The following is a 21,142-nucleotide window of genomic DNA, read 5'->3' as shown; positions in this document are numbered from 1 at the left end:
CATAAGGAGGACTTCAATTAAGCCAGTGCCCATTTGGTGGTCTTCTTATTGCCTGTCTTTCACTTACTCGACGTCTCCCTCCCCACTTGAGCCCCAAACAAACCCCCAAATTGTGGAGCGCGTCACACAAACGATAAACAAACTAAGTAGTGGTGGTGTGGTGGTGGGGGGTTGGCGACGCCAACAAAGAAAGCGGATTGCAAAACAAGGCAAAACCAACACAAATCGTTGCTCGGCCACTTCAGCCAGCCCCACAGCTGGCACCCAAGAATAACTACAGTCCAGCTCCCACTCCTTGCCCCTCCGCAGACATAAAGTCAGGTTCAAAATGGGGGCGGTGGGGCGGTAAACAGTCAGGTGTGTAATTGCAATCCGAATTGGTCAAGTGTAACAATGCAAAGACGCAGCTCCCATCTCACACTTGCTGCTGCCGAACGGGGAATCAATTTGATCCTTGAACTTAGGCAGCAAGCCGAATCTGAATCTGCAACTTGCTACCTGCAACATGCAACCTGCTGGGGATGGGATCCAGACCTTTACTCCCATCCACTTTCCCCCTCCCCCCAAGGGAACAAAATCAAATTGCAAATTGCATCCGAATGTCACGTGCATCGACACATTTTTCAGAGCCAACTGTCTGAGGGTTCCTTTGGCCCGAAAACCGAAGCTGAGTTGTCGTGACATGGTCGACATGGGCAAAGGTTATTGCAATCGCCGCCAGAGCAATCAGTGGACACCAGACACGAATGGATGCCACCAAAGCCGTGGTGCTGCTCTCAGCTAGAGGTGCTCTCAGGTGCGAAATCTTGGGAAGTGCAAGAAAGTAGGTAACTCATGAAAGATATACATGGAAGATTAATGCCAAAAGCTGAAATATATATTATACTTTCTAAAAAGTATTTCTAATCTATATGTATATTGTATTTCATACCTTTAAAAAGAAGAAAACTGTAATTTTTAAATGAAATTTTCTTTTTTAATGTTAATGGCAAAATCTCTGTAAAATAGTCAGGCTGGCAGCACTCGTTGAGCGCGAAGGACTCGCCGTCTGCACCTGCAACATGCTGCACTCTTTATCCCAAAGGAGCAGCGGGGGCGGGGGCGGTGGGCGTGGCTTGGGGCCAGGAGGAGCGGGTGGCCGCCCCGTTCATTATGTTGACCACGCTGTCGCATTTGCTACGTGACATTGTGCTAACTGCCCTGAAAATGCAGCCAGACCTCATCTCGCACGGGCCATTGTCGGCCCAGCTTATGACCCTATAGCCAGATCAACGCTCCAAGCACCCTGAGTTTTACTTCAAATGGGTAATAACTCAATAAACTTCTTTATAGAAGGCAGCATACAAAGCAGAGGAGTTTTAAAAACAATTATAAAGATGTTTAAAAGTGTGCTACAAAGGAAATGAATTTTAACCTACTTGTAGTTACCATTGTAAATATTTTAAGAATGCTTTGCGTGCACTATTGCATTTCCCTAGAACTTAATGCTTTTAATTTTGTAAAAAAGTAATATTAAAAAGAGGTAAATTAAGTTTGAGCATGTTCAAGTGTTTGCAAAAAGCTTGTTACCCCTCCTTTCGATTGCTACCCTTTTAGAAAACCATGCCGATAAATGTGACACCCCCAGCTCAGAATTAGATTGCAGTTAGTGAACAGCCACTAGTGCTCGGGGTCAACCTAATCCATTCACATCCTCGTCAGCTAGTAATATGCCCATTGGGTACGTGATTGCAGCGATTCCATTCAGTGGGGCCAACTGCATCACTGCATCACTGCGCCACCTTGACCGCCTGTGAGACTTGGCCAAATTGACTTGGGCTCGCAGCTTTGTCTTGCAATTTGAGCTCCCACTAACTGGCCTCGATCCCCCGTGATGGGTGCAGTTCGTCCGTTCTGCTGCCAAATTCATGCAATTGCATTGCCATTACACTATACAAAGTTATGGCAATCTCTCTCCGGAGAATCATCGCCAGCGGAGCGCCGGGCAACAATGCGGGGCGTATCCTCGGATTGAAACTATCGAGATTGCCCGCTTCGAATTGCAAGTAAATAAAGCGTCTGGGAAGCAACACCTCCAACACATCCTCGCACAATCGCATCCTGGCAGCGGGAGCAGGATGAGGAGCAGAAGCAGGAGCAGGAGCAGGAGCAGGATCAGGAGCAGTGGCTGCAGCAGGAGTTGAGTTATGAACGTGCTGGGAGCAACAAAGCGAGCGAACACAACACCCGCAATCCAGGAGCAGGAGCTGGAACTCAAAGGAGGGCAGCCCGGCAAAGTAAATGTGCAAACATTTATTTATGTGGCCTGCCAAGGAGCACTTTAAAGCACTGCAATCGCCCTGATTTCGGGAGGGGATTGCCGCTGGTTTATGTGGACTCCTCGAACTGGACTTGGCCAAACAAATGATTTGTGAAGGAGTACTGCGGAAACTGCGGCACCCAAAAAGCACTAGATATGAATGCTACTTTTAATGTTATGTAGCTTGAAGTTATTGCTTTAATAGTATACAGTTTATTAACTAGCTTAAGGAGATGAAACTCATTTATACACTAATTAATAGAGGAACACGTTTATATACTAATTTATAGAGAACACCTAACTAATTTACACAGTTACCTATCAAATTATCCTTCGAGCACTCACGTGTAGAGGGAAGCAAACTATCCTGTTTGAAAAAGAACATGGAATGGCATTGAAAGCGAAACATCATTGTTTGGCACACATTTGGCATGTTCCTGCAGTCGCATTTCAATTTTAATGAGCACTCGAGAGTTTCATGTTTTTAGCCGTCACTTTAATTAACAACAAAAGTCATGGTCTTGGCCTGGCCAAAAAAGTGGGAACAAAGCGGGGGAAGTGAGGGCTTAATTTGTACGAGCACGGGAGGCGAAATAAAAAGACACATGAGGCCCGGAAAATTTCAAATGGAACTGCTGGCAGTGCTTCCTTCGCCTCCAAGGAACTGGGGCCACATAAAAAGTCGTCGGCAAGTAGTTTTTACTCCTCCCTTCTTCTTCTTATGGTCCTGGAAAATGTGTTGTTTTTCGCATTCGCATTTTCCTCTGTTTTTTGGGGCCATGGGTAGAGGGGTAAGGGGTACGGATATAAATACGTATACGGGCAAAGGGCCATGGCTGCCGAAGTTGCTGCTGTTGGCGTTAAAAAAGCGGAAAATCGCAGCACATTTTTGCTTTTTAATTAAGCCCTCAATTTTTTATGTTCCATTCGAAAGCGACACGCCGTGATTTCCCAGCCCCCATTGGCTGCGGAGTGGGACAAGTGCCCCAGCATCCTTGGACTCCGGACTCCGGCTGCCAGTAGTTAATAGTTAACTCTTACACCATCTGGAGTGTAAATGTGCGTACACGGGCTGAAAGCTCGCAGCTTGACAAATTATCCGTACTCCGCCACGGATTAAACTGAATGGCTGCCTGCAGTTGCAGTTTTAATTACCAGATTCAAATAGTAGTAAGTGGAGCTGAAATCATGTTTTAAAAGAGCTGCTTCATTTTATTCATTTTGGTTTCATATGTGGTTCTAAACCGTGTCTATTTGAGTCTTAAAAGTAGCTTTATACCATTTGGTATCATTATAATGGTATATTATGGTATCATTTAAGAACGGATTTGTAATACCGCTTTTCTAACACTAAGAACATACCTAAGAATAATACTCCTAAGACCAATACGGTCGCATTTGATTAACCATGTGCTATCATATACTAAAGAACAAATTTGTCTCAAATTAAGACATAGTAGTATTATTTATGGCACGTGCGGCTGTGTTACAGATGACCTATATTTCTCAGCTACTAATTGCAGACTCAATCGTATCTCGCGTTTTTAGTAAGACACACTGACACACATTTATTGAAATACTCGCAGCAATTTAAAAATCACAGTGCTAGCAAGCCTCTCCATGCCATAAATATGCCAGGCTGCCTACCCAGCGGATCAGTTTGCTGCGGACCGGAGTGGAGCGACGATCGGTGGATTGTGGGTTCATATTAATGCTAATGACTATAACGAGGGATCGATGAACCGGAGAACGGCACGTGACTGAAATTATTCGATTGCTTCCACAACAACACCTTCAGAACGGAGACTTAGTGAGAGTTACTTCGGCTGAACCGGTTTCAGAAAGTCAATAACGCGTAGGTTCAGTGTTTTTGGACTGAAGCTGATCAGCTTGAAGCGGTGCACCTTGTAGGAGTCCACCAGCCAGCCGCTCTCCTGATCCTCACCTTCGACATCCCGCGGATCCTGGGCATCGCACTGCGTGTGGCCCAGTTCCTTGGAGAAGGTGAGCACTAGTTCGCCGATTGCCAGGCGGCAGTTGTTCGGATCGAACTGATCGTCGATCCGGGAATTCACTAGAACACTCTGAATGCGCTGTAGCATTTCCTCCTTTTCCTGCTCGGTGCCGAGATCCAGGAGGTTGCGTAGGCCGACAAAAAGCATGTCCACCAGGACGTAATAGCGACCATCGATCCAACGACGCACCACTCGCAGGGGAAGGGCATGGCGCAGGTGCTCTCTTTGGAAGCGAACCAAACTCCAGTAGGGACTTCTCACCTGGGACATGCCGTAGATATCGGCCGATCCCCGCTCCGTGCAGCAACTCCGGATGCAGGGCCAGTCCGCTTGGCGCACTGCCTCGATCATGGTGACCGCCGCCTGGCGAGTGCCCTCCTGGAATCCGCCCTCGTCGAAGGCCACGCCCAGCAGGCGGCGGAGGCGCCACAGGCAGTATCGATGCCGCAGGCCACTGAGCAACTGCATCACTCCGATTTTCCAACGCAGCCGACTCCCTGTCAAGTAACTTAGGTTGCGGTGTGCCTGGAGTGCTGCGGGGCATAGCGATTGGGTTGGATTGGACTTACAACCACCACCCCGCACTAAACACATAATTTGGGTGGTGGACGAACCACGGGAAAACCTCGAAAACATATTCCAAACAAATCACTACTATCTAAATAATTTGGGAAACTAATATTGTATAAGTAAAGGCCTACCTGCATGCCAGCTGTGAAAATTGGGACTAAAATCCCTTGTTTCCCTAATTAGGCAGTATTAGGGTTATCCCCAGTTATCCTACAAGATGTCATGCTTAGGCTTATAATAACCTTTTAGGGAATCCATAGTAATCTCTTTTCCTTCATAGCATCTCATCATGTGGCAGTTACAGCCAAGTCTCTGGATCTTCCTGGTTTTGTTGGTTCCTTCCATCAGAGCTGCCTACGAGGATTATCGTTTGCCCAGATCCGTGGAACCTCTGCACTACAACCTGCGAATTCTCACTCACCTAAATGGCACAGATCAAAGATTCGAGGGATCGGTTCAAATAGATCTTCTGGCCCGGGAGACCACCAAGAACATCACCTTACATGCCGCGTACCTGAAGATAGACGAGAACCGAACATCAGTTGCTTCTGGCCAGGAAAAGTTTGGAGTTGATCGCATTGAAGTGAATGAGCTGCATAATTTCTACATCCTGCACTTGGGTCGGGAACTGGAGAAGGATCAGATCTACCAGTTGGAAATGCACTTTGAAGCTGGCTTGAATAACTCCCAAAGTGGCTACTACAAAAGTAACTACACGGATGTAGTTACCCAGGAAGTTCAGTGAGTTATCTAGTTCATAATTCACGGGTCAAATGAATAACTTTTGTGGTGCTTCAGTCACCTGGCAGTCACCCAGTTCTCACCCACTTTTGCCAGGCAGGCATTTCCCTGCTTTGACGAGCCCTCCTGGAAGGCCACCTTCAACATAACCCTGGGCTATCATAAGAACTACACGGGATTAAGTGGCATGCCAGTTCTCGGTTGTCAAGATCAGTAAGTATTGCAGGATTCCATTATAAAGGATTACAACTTGCTTTGACATTATTATTATTTGTATTGCAGTGATAGTCTTACAAATTATGTGTGGTGCAATCACGATACACTCCTAAGGACCTCGACCTATTTGGTGGCATTTGCTGTCCAAGATCTGGAAAATGCCGCCACCGAGGAGAGTGACACCCGCAACAGAGTGATCTTTCGCAACTGGATGCAACCAAAGTTGTTGGGTCAGGAAATGATATCCATGGAAATGGCCCCGAAGCTGCTATCCTTCTACGAGAATTTGTTCCAAATTAACTTCCCGCTGGCGAAAGTCGATCAGCTGACGGTGCCCACTCACAGATTTACGGCAATGGAGAACTGGGGTCTGGTCACCTACAACGAGGAGAGATTACCCCAAAACCAGGGCGATTATCAGACGCAGAAGGATGGTTTTGCCCGCACGGTGGCCCACGAATACGCCCATCAGTGGTTCGGGAATTTGGTCACCATGAAGTGGTGGAATGATCTCTGGCTGAAGGAAGGTCCATCCACCTACTTCGGCTACCTGGCCCTGGATGCTTTGGAGCCCGAATGGTCAAGAGGAGAGCGCTTTATAGCGCGGGACTTGGCAAACTTCTTCAGCAAGGACTCGAATGCAACTGTGCCTGCCATTTCCAAGGACGCAAAGGATCCTGCCGAGGTTCTCGGCCAGTTCACGGAGTATGTGTACGAGAAGGGATCGCTGACCACCCGCATGCTGCACAAACTTGTCGGCGAGGAAGCCTTTCTCCAGGGAATTCGATCTTTCCTGGGAAGCTACTCATTCACAAATGCAGCCCAAGCTGATCTATGGAAATCCCTCCAAAAGGCTGCTCCGCAAAACGAGGTTATTTCCTCTGAGTTCAACCTAAGTAGGGCCATGGATTCTTGGACCCTGCAGGGTGGCTATCCCTTGGTAACCCTCATTCGGAACTACAAAACTGGTGAGGTGACCCTCAATCAGAGCAGGTTCCTCCAGGAGCAGGAGGTGGATAAGGATTCATCCTGCTGGTGGGTTCCTTTGAGGTTCGTTAGGCAAATGCTACCTGACTTTGATCAAACTACGCCACAGTTTTGGTTGGAGTGTCCTCTGAACACAAAAGTTCTTAACTTACCGCATCTGACATCCCCTGACGAGTGGATCTTACTGAATCCCCAAGTAGCCACCATCTTCAGAGTTAACTATGATGAACTTAACTGGCGCTTGATAATAGAAAGTCTGAGGTATGATCCCCAATCTGGTGGCATTCACAAATTAAACAGAGCGCAGTTGCTGGATGATCTCATGGCCTTGGCTGCAGTTAGATTACAAAAATACGATAAAGCTTTCGATTTGCTGGAGTATCTGGAGAAAGAGCAGGACTTCTTGCCTTGGTTGAGGGCCATTGGTATCCTCAATCGCCTGGGAGCACTACTGCGTGTTGAGGAGGCAATCAAATTTAAAGTAAGCGTAATCTAAGGTTTATTATTCGTTATTCAAACTCAATTCCATGTTACAGAACTACATGCAGAAGCTACTTTTGCCATTGTACAACCGCTTTCCCAAGTTATCGGACATAGCTGAATCTAAGCTGGCCATCAAGGACATTCCATTTGCCAACTTTGCATACTCACAGGCCTGTCACTACCACGTGGCTGATTGCACGGAGCAGGCCAAGATACTGGCCATAACCCACAGAAATGGAGGTCAATTGGAGCTGCCTTCCGATATCCAAAAGGTAGCATATTGCTCGCTGCTGGATGAAGGCGGCGATGCTGAGTTCCAGGAGATATTTAAACTGTTCCAGAACTCAAGCAATGGATCTCAGAGAAGGATATTGGCATCTGCCCTCGGTTGCATTCGTAACTTCGAGAACTTTGAACAGTTTCTAAACTATACACTGAAATCCGACGAGAAGCTGTTAAGTGATTGCCATATGTTAGCAGTGACAACGGCCCTAGATAGGGAACATTTGGTTTCCCAGACAGAAAATTATATTCTCAGCCATACAAAGCCACTGGGGTGAGTTACAAATAGTTTGGAATAGTACAAATAACCCAATAACAATCTTCTATTTGTAGTGAAAAATTTAAGAAGAAAGAGCTCACGGGACTGTTGCTCAATTTGGCTGCGAATCTGCAGACTTCGGAGGAAATCGATCGACTTGAAGCGCATTTAAAAGACATCAAAGAGTTTAACGAACCTCTTCAGAAAGCGCTACATCAGAGCAAAATGAACCAGAAATGGCGGAAAGAGTGCACCAGCGATTTTATCGAGGCTGTAGAGAAGCACTTATAGGCAGTTTCCCACTTAGTCTTGAACTGATTTAAGTTTAGTTTAGCTTATCATGACTCTTAATAAAAGCAGCTATTATAAGATGTGTGTGATGACATGAATATTCTTTATGTTTTAGTTAGAATTAACTTAATTTAGTACATTACTTTTGACCAACTTGCAAGGCAGCCACCTGTGTCAACCTATTCTGGCCAGAACTCGGCGGGCTGTCAGGCTCCACGTTCTGGGTATTAATTAAGCCAATGGCGATGAAATCTTGGAGCCAGCACTGAAAGGAATGCGATTTGGGGCGGCAGAACAAGTCAGAGGAAGGGATAGAGGCTCAAGGAGGCCGGCTGTCAGAAACGGGTCCTGTCAGGACTTTGACTGGTGGATTGCCTGACACGGGACACACACCGACACCATTCGGCCATGCAGCAGCTCCTTTGTTTTGGCGGAGCTGCTTGGTCCTTTCTGGCATTTGACGTTTACACGGGTACGTCAAAATATGTACTTCTCACTGCCACTGCCCCTGCCACTGCCCCTGCCACATCCTCATAGACATCCGCATCCACCGATGATGACATGTGGAAAGAACATGGAAATGGCGGCCAAGCATTAGGTTGTCCCTTTGTTCGCCGCTTCCAGCTGTTTGTCATCGGAGAGCACTGGGAATAGGAGTATGATTCAGGATCGGGATCCGCAACTAGCTGCCAATTAGATAAATTAATCGTCTGTAATTGATGTGCCGTGGGCCAAATGGATTGCATTGCAAAAGTGAGACTTAGGGCGTCAATCAGGCGAAAGTATGTGTCAATTGCAACCAATTTGATGGCTTACTCAGTCGTGTATGATGCTCTCTCTTGCAGCTTCAAACCAACATGGATTATGCTATTTGCTTGTTGACTCCTTGGACAAACAATAAGGAATATTTAGCAAGACTTAGATGCCAATTGCCCGGAGATGATGAAAGCTAATCCGATTGAGAGTTAAGCACGTTGGAGCATGCTAAATTGAAATTAAAACAATTAATAGAAAATACTTTGGGGGAAGATGGCCTATTAATTGCGGATGAATGGCAGAACGAATATATATTGATATTGCAATTAGGGAAAAGTACCAAAGTAAATGGATCAATATGCTTTATTTTTAACTACACTGCAAAATGCATAACAGGAGCCACGAAAAAATGGGCCGCAATTAATGGACAGCACGGTTTATTGGAGTTACAATTGCGCTGAATCAATCATCTGATGAGCTATGGGTCAGCATGGAAACCACCATGTGCTGCCTTATATTATATTTGCTGGATAATGCATACATAAATGCACAAATGCCAATGGAAATGAAAAGTGGCCCTGTCAGAAAAATTAACGCTATTAATGCTTGTTAAAAGCGGTTATTAAATTAATTAAATGCGATGCCCAGCTTGACGTGCGTGTAGAACACAAACCGTACAGAAACAGAGCTGAACAATTTGGTGCGTTGAATGGGCGATTGGTGTTTTTCGACATATTTCATGTTAAATATTTACGGCGGACATCGGAATTTAGCGCTACTCTTAACTTATTTATTTATCACAAATTAATTGAATCCGAACGCCGGCAGTGGGAAACGGCGATCGAAATGTCAAATTAAATGCCCGAGTGAAGTGTCCTCAAAGCGCTGTGGAATGTGCCATCCAATTAAATGGCGGGGGTCAGTATCTAAAGACATTTTTTCGTGCCTCATTGTTCTTTCTGTATCGGAAATATTTATCCGCATTTTAAAACGAATGCATTGGTTTAATTCGGCATGGAAGAGTTGAAGCATATAATATGCTTTACAATGCGAAATGGATAAGTTTGCATCTTGAGGTTAAGTTGCTTGCTAGTGCCCAAGTAATTTGAGTTAGTTGAGTTCCTGAGGCCTGGGGATAGTTCTGGATTTAAGCTGGCACATAACCTGCATGCAGTAGTTGAATCCTTCGGATGCGCCAGTTTGGCACACAATCAAGTTGTGAACCCTAATTAATATGCATTCAGTGTCTGGCAGGGCAGGGATCAAATTATGTAATAGCCGCATTCAAATTAAATTTCTCGATGCGTGCCGTTTTGAGGGGGAATTCGCCTGCGAATGCATATCGAATATACATGTAGATATGGACTTGGGCTTCTGTACACGTGGCAGTGACACAGGCAGGGAGCGCCATTCGCTGTCCATTGGAAAATGGAAAATGGCAAATGGCAAATGGTCTAATTGCCCCTAATTGAATAGGACAAGCTACCGACCACCGGCCACCTCGTTGGCCCTTCAGAAGGGGACAAATTATTTGTGTGTAACTGCAATTGCAATTCAATTGGAGTGTTTAGATTATCAATTCCTGACTTCGATTGTCGATTATGCTCTGTGGCCGGCAATCGGGTCAATTGCTACTCCCAAGGAGTTGCAAACGTGATTACCATTGTGTTTGCTGCCTGGCACTGTGGGTTTCATTAATTGATGGGCTTTGGTTTTATCACGCTCGAAACTGCTTTCCGTTGTTCTAGATAGATTTGTGCAATAACGATTATTTCGATATATACATATATGAAGAAGTAATAAGGTGTAATTGGCCCACATTTGTTTTATTTGCGCGCCATTGAGAGGCTTTGTAAAGCTGTTTCTTAGGAACGAAGTCTTTCATAACTTCCTGAATACATCACTCTAGAATGCATTTTAAAGCCCCCAATACAGCTGGGAGCCCTTTCATTGCAATGACCTTTTCACCTGCCAAGTTTTCTTTGAAATTAAGCCCGTGACTGGGGAAATATATTTCAATTAGTGCAGTTTTTTGCTGTGGAAGCTTTGTAGCTTCATTGTTCTTGGGCTTTCCGATTTTCCATTTTCCGTTTTCGTGCTGTGCAGCTTGTTTGTTTGCTTTCGATGGGAGATGTCGATGCTTTTTATTGTCTAACTTGTGTATTACATTTTGTTGATGTCGTAAATTAAGGCAGATCGGGGGAGTTGGGTGGGTGGCATTGTGGCATTGTTCGTTGTTTTAATGCCGCCAAGGGAAAATAAATTCATTAAAAACTTTTGGCCAATGTGAAAATCCTTTTTATTGACTTTGGCCCGGTTGGTTCGGTGGTTGCGTGTGCAAATATTTATGCAAATATGCACTGGCTAGCATGTTTTGATTGTGCGAGGTCTGTTGCATATTCACAATCCGAATTGAATCGATTTGCTGACCAAATGCTAGTGTTTCAGCCCACCGCCGCCCGCTCTTGTCTTCTCATAATCAGAGTGAAAACTTTTCTTACTTCACTTTACATTTATTGCTTCCTTCCCCGGGCCTCGGTGCCTTTGTTTGAGTTCAGTTGAATTCTGGGCAAAAGAAATAGAACGTGAAAACTATTCCTTGCTGGCGCCTTCAGGCTGCGAGACATTCAAGAAAGTTGCCACAAAAGTGGAAACGGGACCAGAAGCCCAAAAACTTCCCCTTGTCCGGCCAACAGAGAGGCGGACGGACATACAGAGCCGGAGGGCAAGGAGAGGGACACTGAGATGGCAAGTTACAAATTTAGATTACGAGGCAAGCACAATTGCCACACATGTTTGCACAAATGCTGGCAGGATTGTTTAATTTCGTTTAATTAAATTGCAAATATTTTATTGCTGCACTTGCAACAGAAATTCGCCTTGTAGAGTTTAAATTTGTGTGGCGCCATCTGGCGCAGGCAACCGGCACTAGAAACTGTGTGTGCTTCAATCTGTGGAGTGCGTAAAAGCATTAGTAAGTACTTTAAAGTTTGGAGTACTTGAGATAGCAAGTTATTGGAGTTAATATTAAAATCGAGATTTAGGAGGTTTCTTACCAACTGGAAGCTACGTTTTTTTGGCATTTAGATCTATATAGATAGACAGTTTATTTTTGTTGACCAACTGAACGAGTGTGTTTATTCTTCAAAACACATTACAATGCCCGTATTTTACTTCACTTGACTGGATAATTGTTGTGATGGTTAATTTCCATTAAATCGATAAGCAATCATCGAAATGGAATCACTCGACACCTCAATAAATATTGAGAGTGTCAGCCACTTGATGCTAATGCAAATTCGACTTGCCTAAGTCATGTAACCCATGTCCATGCCCAATAATTCACTTGACCACCTCAACGAGCACTTGATTGGCCCCACTTCGAGTGGGTTGTGACCTTGGCAGTGCAAAACGGCAAAACGGCAACCACTCAGGACAACATTGGCAACAAAAACAGAACAGAATCGAGTGGCCGAGTGGCAGAGGAACGGCATCGAGCTCCCTACTTCTCGGATCACGTTCTCCTCCTCTTTCCAGCCACTTTCTACTGCTCTTCTACGTGTTTCTTTTAAGTGCTCCTTATAGTCGATGCCGTTGTTGTTGTCGAGTTTCTGTTTACCCCCCAAGACAACACAAGTAAAGCGTCTGAGGAAAAACACTTTTAGCACGCATTGAAGGAAAACCAATAGAGAACCAACAGCCGTGGTTCAAAGTCCAAGCACATGAACTGGAAGACCAACTCCCCCTTTCCGCACCTTCCTTCTGGACAAACTTGAATGGAAAACCAATTCAGATTTTTACCATGTTAAGGGTCACGATGAGGGTCACAGATTGATATATTTCGATAGCCCCAATGAATTAAAAACCCTTAATTAAGTATACACGTTTATGCGAAACTATGCTTATTCAAGTTTCTGTTGCAACTCAAATTACGAGTGCCACATCAGGCATGCCAGTCAGTAATTCTCTGGGATTTTCCATATACTTGCTACACCCATTCGGCATCAGCTTTTACCACATGATACTGCTGTACAATCGGACTAATCTAGCTTCAATTTTCGTTTGCGAAAACTCCGCTGAACAATGGATTCAGCAATATCCTTTTTGGCTACCATTAATCCCCCATGACAACTCGTAAAATTTTAAAGCATATTTACGGGCGGCTGCTCATTATTTTGATGCGCTTTGGCAAATCCATGCATACACAGCGCGAAAAGGATGAGTGTTTGGGCTTGGCTATTATGGCGGCGTGGGGTGGTTTTGTGCGGAATGACACGAAAACTGGAACCTAAACTGGGACTGCGTTGCATATATGCATATTAAACAGACCGCTTTCATTCGACGGCACATTCTGACATCAAATTTGATTGTCTGCATACAGCTCCCCTCCCTATTCTATATCCCGGAACAGCCCCTCCCCCCACTTTTTTCATCCCCAATGGCCCGATGCCCCATCGTGAATGCATATGCATGAAACGGCATTATTTCGATGCTGCAAACAATAGAGCAAAAGATCCAAATCTCTGCTGTTTCTGCTCCTGCTCCTACTCCTGGTCCTGGTCCTGTTCCTGTTCCTGCTGTCACTTTTGCGTGTGCTCCAGCTCCCGCTGCAAATGGGACAAAACAACGCATCCTCCTGCCATTCTGGCTGCACTGCGAGAAAATCACAAGCGAGTGAGAAAGTTAGGCTGCGAATACATTTGACATGAACAAGCGTAATCGTTCACTGACGCCATCATTAGCTGCGGCATTAAATGCTACATAAATGTAAGGACCTAATTTGTTTTTTTCCAGCGTACAACTGGGTGGTCCTTCCACCCAAAGAGGATGTTGCTGGTGGGGAGGAGTTGGCCACAATTCATGCGGCTGCATTCGCCTAAGCGCCAAATATTAATGACGCTCCGTCGACGATGACGAGCTCTGAAATATCATCAGCATCGCTGGGTGTTGATTTTAATGAGAGACTGAAACTGAACTGAACTGAAACTGAAACTGAGGAGATCGTGGATGGGTTGGGGGGCACTCAGCTCGTCAACGCCATCAGTTCTCTTCCTGTTGGTCCTCGAAATTAGGGGTGTTTATTATTTTTGATGGCCGGCACGCGTTTTGGGAACAGCGCTCAAAGAACAATAAAAACAATAAAAAAGCAAGCGGAAAACAGGAGACAAATAGCCCGTAGAAGGGCTAAAAAGTGGCATTGTTTGGGCCTCAAATTGATAGCGCGTGTGCAAATTTCTGGCTTTTGTTCCTTGACTGCTTTACTTTTTGCTTATTGCCTAATGACTCGCTTCTTGTCGCTTCTGGTGTCCGTCCTTCGAGTCCTTTGTTTTTGCTCAGGAACACCCCTTTTCGCACAGGACAAAGAGTTGGGTGTGAAAAGCCAAACAGACACGCTGCACAAATTGATTTGGCACCCTGCGACTTCAAAAAAGGAGTTGAGTTACACAGAAAGAAATGTGATACTACATTCTTAGACAAGGGTTTTTTCAGGGTTTTTATATTAGCATTCAGTAATGTGTCTAATATTTAACAACATAAGTTTCAATATTACAGTGTTCTTGGAAAAGTTCAAATGGCACGTTCTGCTTCCCGTTTTGAGTGGGTTGAATGGCGCGGAGGAGTTGCTGTTGAAGGTGGAAGTGCAGCAGTGCAGCAGTGCAGGGGGTCTGCAGTTGAGTCCTCCCACTCAAGGACGCAATTAGCGCAAATCAGGCGACGTCGGATGGTCCTCGGGGTCCCAATTTGGCGCTTAACTTGCAATTGAGTGACACATGCTCACAAGCTGGGCTAATGGAGGAATGGGCAGAGCCACTGGGCTGAAAATTGATGAAAATGGAAGAGTCATAACACAAACAAACAGGAGAAGGGGCTCTTGCCACACGCTTCGATTGGCAAATGGCTGCGGGGCAAATGAGAATAATGGAAACCTGTTGATGTTTTTATAGTTGAAGCCAACGAGGCCTAAAAGTGTGCTATGCAAACTGCCGTTGGAATGAAAAGCTCAATCTTTAATAATGCAATCTAAGCGTTTAATTCATCTCGTTTTCTGTGGCTACCACCGTTTGGAGCCACAATGTTTAGTAATACTGGGAAAGCATTACTCCTTCTTCATTGTGGGCTTACTTCCTCCAGGATCCTGCTCCTTCTGCCGCTGCTGTTAAGCATTCTTATCGCCGTTGGTAGCATTTCCGTTCCTTCTTACTCGTGCATTTTTCATTTCCGCTCCTGCGTCGCGGCATTTCCCTTCATTTTTCACACATTCAGTTTGCCCCGGCCCGCCCGCCTGGCTCCACAGCCGTATATATTTCGCATTTATATTATTTTGTAATGTTTATTTCACTTTGAGAAAACGCTCGGGAAAGCCCAACTCCCCTCCCCCCACCCCACAGCATCCACTCTTCCTGGCTTTGACACTTCGGCTAAGCCTTTAAGGAATTGAGTCTCCTTGGCAAGGAACTTGTGGCTTAAAGTGCGGATAGTCGTGCATTCACTTGGCCTTGTTTAAAAATATAATATCCCGAATAGTTTGGAAGTATTTTTACGCTGAAACTTTAAGAGTAAAGTGCGTTTTAGTATGCATATACCCATTCCTCCAACTTTTGCTCCACAGCCCGTCTGTCCATTATGATTGTTGTCGTGTGGAAAATATTGTCTGGTCGACAATTTCGAGGAACATTGTTGTTGGGCGCCATTTCGCAGACCGCAGACAACGGGGGAATAAATTTGGAATGGGAATGAAAATGATGCCCATTGTCATTAGAGGAGGCCTTCGCAGTCAGAAATCTCTGGCAACGGCTATGGCAATGGCTATTTCCAGAAGTTGACTATGGCAGCCAAAATGGCAATTCCAGAAATTACTATTTGCATTATTTTCACGACAATGCCACGGCCAATTCATGGCAAATAGAACGGAAGCGAATCCAAGCGAAGAAAATAAGGGAAATAAGGGAAAATGTGCGGGAAAGCGGATGGAAGCAGCTGCTACAATTGACGGCGTCTGGGGAAAGATGAAAATTGATTTTAATGCCAGAAATTATGTTATTTGCGCATGTTATGGACATGCGGCAAAAAAAGGCTCATAAAGGGAATCCGTGGCGGAAACTCCGTCGCAAGCAACTCCGAACTTGGCCATAAGCCCCACTTTCCACACACCCCATAATTATTATGATTATGAACTCGACCAAATTACAAACGACTTACGTGTGAATGCGTTGAGACCCCATCCCATCTCATCATCATCCCCGTGGGGATTGGGAGCTCTGGTGCGCCACCGGAAGTGGCGTCTCTGGAGTCGGAGTGCGACAATCATTGACTGGCTGATGGCGGAAATTGGCGACTCGAGTTTATCGATTGCTAATGGGTATATGATAAATCGAGTTGATTGGCCAACGGAGTGGAGTGGGTATGCCATGTGAATGGGTGAATAATATTAAATTTAACTCTGCACTTGAATTTTACGCATTTAATCTGATATGTAAGAGCTCACAAAAGCACTCACGCCATGGGGCATATCGCTTACCCGCTTTGTCAACAATTTATTTGGCCAATTCGCTGGTCAAACAATTCCCAAGTTGATGCAATTAAGGCAAATGCATAAAAAAATGGTACGAAGTGAGAGCGAAAGAATCGCAGGACGAAGGCGACGCGCAAATAAGCCGGGCTAAGAACCAACTTTTGCTGGCCGCATCATAAAAGCGGCGGTCGCAATCTGCTGCGTCTTCATTTCTGCGGCGCCACCACCCGGAAAACCCACCAAAAACCACCAAAGCCACCCATTCCGCACACCATCCAGCACACCACCGAATCCGTGCGGAAGAACTTTGCAACTTGCGACGTCAAATTGCATTCGACTCTGTGTTTAATTTGTGTGATTTATTTGTTCAGCCTGCTGGCCAAGTTTTTGGTTTCGGTTCGTTTTTTTTTGGCCTTTACTTATCTGGCCGACTGACGATGACTCTTGATTTCTGGCCGGGAATGGAAACGGATAGCCGGGAGTGGCAGCTGGTTGGTGATCTTGGGAGTTGTTCTATGCGCTTTCCTGATTCCGGGCCATAAATCAAAATAAAACTTTGTCACTTGAGCTTTTGACTTGAGAAACTTGTGGTTCTGCCTCAGTTCGCCACCACCCCCCTCCCTGGCCCTCTAATCGATTTCAAGTTTATGTTGCCGAAACAATAACAATAAAAATTGACAATGCCGAGGCGACGGCGGCTCATAAAATTTTATTACAAAAGGAAACGAACGCCATTGACATACGTAAACTGATTCGCACCGCACGCACCCCCGAGGGGAATCCCCAAACTCCGGTCTCCAAACGGCGGCTACGAATGCCAAATGCGAAATCAATGTCGTGGTTCCTTTGATTCCCCCGTTGGCTCCCACTCCCGCTCCCCATTTCATCCTCCATTCACGACATTCAGCATTCCCCACTCCAGCGCTCCTCCTGCCCTCCTCCATTTATTCTATTTGCATGTTGCATTGGTGTTCCCTGACTTGGAGAAGGTACATTCCTAGACGGGCCTCTCTTGTAAGGAGTAAGATATAGATATAATTTCCCTTAAACCAAAGTTTTCTTTTAGCATGCAAGCTATTGCCTACTTTGGGACAGCTTTCATTTATCCCATGTCCATCTATATTTTAGGGTATCCAGGCTTCGTTGTATTCTGACCGCCACTGAACTTGCGTTGTTTTGTTTCATATGTTGTTGTTGCCGCACATGATTTGCCTTTCACCCGAGCAGAGAGCGTGCCCTCGCATCCTTGCCTCCGTTCTTTTAGTCCCCCCCCGCTCCGCTATCCGGCATCCCCCATTCCGCTCAAGCCGCAGGGCACATTGCTCCAAAAATGTCAAAGTGCCGCCGCTGACACCGCTGGGCCCTTGTGGCGGGAGACGCGGGTGCGGGGTGGTGGCTAGTGGGTCGAGTCGCGAGTGGGTGGTGGGTGGAGGCCATGACAAGGGCGCGAGGATGTTTAACATGTGCGCAAAAAGGAGCAGGAGAGGTGTATATGTGTGTTTGTGACACCCGCGAGAAACGCCTCGCATTTTTCCTCTTTTTGACCCACTTTGCTTTGTCGTCAGCAATGTGGCTCCTGTCGCAATTCCGTCTCCTGTCTCCGAATCCCCCAATCTCCCATTTCCCATCTCCTATCTGCCCGTCTCCAGCTCGCAACGAGTCCTGCGTCCTGTGTCCTGTGTGCCAGTGGTCCATTCCCCAGTCTCGCATCTCGCATCCCGGCATGTGTCACTCGGCAAGCGTTTAAATTGGGCTCCTCCCTGGCCACAAACTATATTTCGGAATATATGTATGTACATATGTGTGCCAGTATGTCGGGTTCGCCTTGTTTTGCCGGTCGCCTTTGTGCCATATTTTCACAAATTGAATTGGCCATGTCAGAAATGAAAGGATGCAGCTATGAAAATTCTGCATTCAAATTTTTCAACCAAAACTATTTTCGCAAAAAAGTTTGCCGCATATGCCATCGGGAGCTTAGCGCAAAAGGAGTACAGTTGGACATCAATAGATCGAACTTGAACACATACAGTCAGCATCTTACCCATCAATATGGTAATACGAACATCATACTTCTACGCTACTGGTTCTATTATCCCTTCCTCTCATTTGCAGATGGTCCATAAGGGGTCGAGTGGACTTATCCGGGTGTCCACTGCCCGATACCCAATCCCCCCTCCACTTGGAGCCCATCTGCACCGTAATAAAGTTATTATGCATTCGGGGCAAGGCGAACACGACTAGACTGAGCCACTTCTCCAGCTCGAATGTGTGTGTGTGTGTTGCTTGGGAGTGGGACAGACCACTTCTGGTCTGGAGTGGGCTAAAATCCGACGTCGCTCCGACAAAACGACAACACGACAACCCGCCAACTCGACAACCCGACACATGGCACTTGAGCAAATTTGCATAATAGAAATTAAAATGGATTTTAACATTTCTGTTTTAGATTATGTTCAGTGGCCGCCTGGAGATGGACGGCGGCGGGCCAGTAGCCTTGGAAACAGATTGTTATTTTTGCCAGTGGTGCATGACAGTATTTGGTACAGTGGGTCACGCCCGTGTGGCATCCACCAGCAACGCCAGCATGGAGCAAATGGGGAGAGTATGCAAAAAACGCTGAAAACCACAAGCGCAAACATTACATATGATGATCTTAAATGTAAAAGTGTATTTAATAACTACTATTTACCAACCAAGAAAATGCACTCAATCTCAAACTATTTCAAAGATTTCCTGCTCAGGTGGCGACCTACTGCTCCACGGAAGTCCTCCTGGCGGAATTGGGTCTCATTTGCGTAGGCCTTTCTCCGTAGGAAACTTTCGCCGCCGCCGTCGTCGCATATCCCCAATGGTTTGCTCCACTTTCGCTGGCGGACACGTTGCATGAAGTGGCAAGTTAAAGCAACTTTTAAATAATGTAGGAGCACACTCGGAGAAATTCCGGCTTAAATGCCTTGATTTGGACTCGCATCCGAGCCAAGCAAGCCGAAAATTGGGGGTCAGAGGCCACTTGGGGGCGTATTGTGGATTCCGCTCAGTGACACACATATTTGCTTAAACTTTAGCATATTGTCCTTTAGCATTTTTAGCCATATTTGCTGCTGCGGTTCTTGGCCTTGTATTATTTTGTGGCCAAATATTTTCAGCGCTTGGACACAAGCCAAAAATGAAAAATAGAAGCGGTTGGGGTACAAAAATGTGTGGAATAAATAAGCTCTTAAATTCTTTTGTCATATGTGTGGCTGTCGGGGTTTTTGTGGGGCTGAAAGCCACTTTTAAAATAATTTACCAACAAATTTGTTAGTTGAGTGTTGATTATGGCTTATAATGCTGCATAATTTCAAAGGAATGTTAAGCTTCAATTTAATATGTTCAATGGCAGCTCAGTTTGCTCAGTTTAGTTAAATACTTTATAAACATGCTTGAAGTGTAAACTATTAGGAACATTGAAAAACGCTATTGAAAACGCCAAAAAAATGTTTACTTCCTCCTTATCGTTCTGGGATAATGGGAAAGCTGTTAAGAAATCCTCCTTCGATGTTGCTCTTTTTTTCAGCAGTTTGAGCCGCTTTGCCACTCTGAAATGCTACGAAAGTAGTTGCTGCGGATCTGGATGTTGCTGCTGTTTCTGCTGTTTCTGCTGCGTCTGTTGCTGCTGCTGCCATTGTCCTGATGCTGCCGCTGGACATGTGGCACAGTCGCTCGTCGAGGACTCGGGCACTCAAGGAGCTTATGCATAGGAGGGCGTATCCCCTAGTAAATCGATGTCCCTTATTACGGCTGGATGGAGCAGAGTGCCAGCTGGCGAGAGTGGGTAACCTTGAACTTCAAAGGACTGACCTCAGCCAATGGAGGAGATGGAGGAGGTCTTGCTGTGTTTTCAACTCGCTTTTCACAGGCAATTTCAGGCCGTAAATTAGTTTTATGTTGCTCGATTTTGCTTTTATTAAATTACCTTTTTCATGATTACTTGCAAACTTCATTTGGAAAAATGCCTGCGGACGGAAATAGCCAACGAGGTCGAGTCTGTGCCGCAATAATTTTCGCCATTTTGTAATTTCAGTGCGCTCCTTGCTCCTTGCGCCTTGCTCCTTGGTCCTTGCTCGATGCTCCTCCGTCGTTTTCGCTCCCGCTGCTGTGGGTCGAACACCTAATAAAGTGCTTGGGAAAACCCATTGAGACTCTAACTTTCCCGCTCCCATTCCCACAAATGCGGAGCCCCACAGGTTAATTATCTATGGTGTAATTTAGTGGTTCGTCTGCCGAAAAGGCTTTTCGTTTTAATTTATTTTGCCAGCAAAAGGATTAGATTAGATTCCCTGATAAATGGCCGTCAACTTGCTGGCTAAATAGCAAAATCACCCGCTAGATTCGGGGCGCTAATTGAGTTTATTCTGAAAACGCCCATTCAGTGAGAAACCTAAATTGCAAACCCAATTATCATATTTTTCGGTGAAAGTGTGCTCTCTTAAAGAGAAGTCGATAAGCTCTTTTCAAACTTCCTGAAATCAATACATGTCCATTTACTAAGAAAATAAAAGAACATGCAACTTGTCAGCCATGACGCACGTAGATATATTTCGTCTTTGTATTTTTCTATAAAAACTGTGAGATCTTCTCTCGACTTTATTGTTAATTGCGATTGAGTAACAGGTTGTCACTTGTTTTTAATTATGTTCTTGTAGATAACAAGCTAATGAATTAGATTTGGCAATAGGAAGCGAACTCAA

The 21,142-nt window shown here is 45.4% G+C and overlaps 2 protein-coding genes across 3 annotated transcripts; one reads left to right on the top strand and one right to left on the bottom strand.

Annotated features, from left to right (window-relative positions):
• The first annotated feature begins 3,671 nt into the window (after positions 1-3,671).
• LOC6531804 (aminopeptidase N) lies at positions 3,672-8,241 on the top strand. Of its 2 annotated transcripts, none has more exons than XM_015196074.2 (6): positions 3,672-3,846; positions 5,165-5,625; positions 5,683-5,838; positions 5,908-7,309; positions 7,365-7,867; positions 7,927-8,241. In XM_015196074.2, the coding sequence occupies exons 2-6, from the start codon at positions 5,174-5,176 to the stop codon at positions 8,141-8,143; spliced, it is 2,730 nt and encodes a 909-aa protein (XP_015051560.1). In that variant the 5' UTR covers positions 3,672-3,846; positions 5,165-5,173; the 3' UTR covers positions 8,144-8,241. The 2 variants fall into 2 exon arrangements, with proteins under 2 accessions (XP_015051560.1, XP_002092591.1); XM_002092555.3 differs by lacking the exon at positions 3,672-3,846 and adding an exon at positions 4,168-4,303.
• Positions 3,834-5,052, bottom strand: LOC6531805. The gene has a single exon (XM_002092556.4). The coding sequence runs from the start codon at positions 4,948-4,950 to the stop codon at positions 4,117-4,119; it is 834 nt and encodes a 277-aa protein (XP_002092592.2). The 5' UTR covers positions 4,951-5,052; the 3' UTR covers positions 3,834-4,116.
• Positions 8,242-21,142: the final 12,901 nt, after the last annotated feature.

The sequence above is a fragment of the Drosophila yakuba genome, chromosome 2R (assembly GCF_016746365.2).
Source record: "Drosophila yakuba strain Tai18E2 chromosome 2R, Prin_Dyak_Tai18E2_2.1, whole genome shotgun sequence".
In the NCBI taxonomy this organism is placed as follows: Eukaryota; Metazoa; Arthropoda; class Insecta; order Diptera; family Drosophilidae; genus Drosophila; species Drosophila yakuba.
This window is presented reverse-complemented; position numbering and strand designations above follow the sequence as displayed.

Coding starts and splice junctions, on each gene's coding strand:
- LOC6531805 (XM_002092556.4), bottom strand. CDS start 4,950: ATGTTTTCGAGGTTTTCCCGTGGTTCGTCCACCACCCAAATTATGTGT.
- LOC6531804 (XM_015196074.2), top strand. CDS start 5,174: ATGTGGCAGTTACAGCCAAGTCTCTGGATCTTCCTGGTTTTGTTGGTT. Junction 5,626..5,682: donor GTAGTTACCCAGGAAGTTCA/GTGAGTTATCTA, acceptor GTGGTGCTTCAG/TCACCTGGCAGTCACCCAGT. Junction 5,839..5,907: donor GTTCTCGGTTGTCAAGATCA/GTAAGTATTGCA, acceptor TTTGTATTGCAG/TGATAGTCTTACAAATTATG.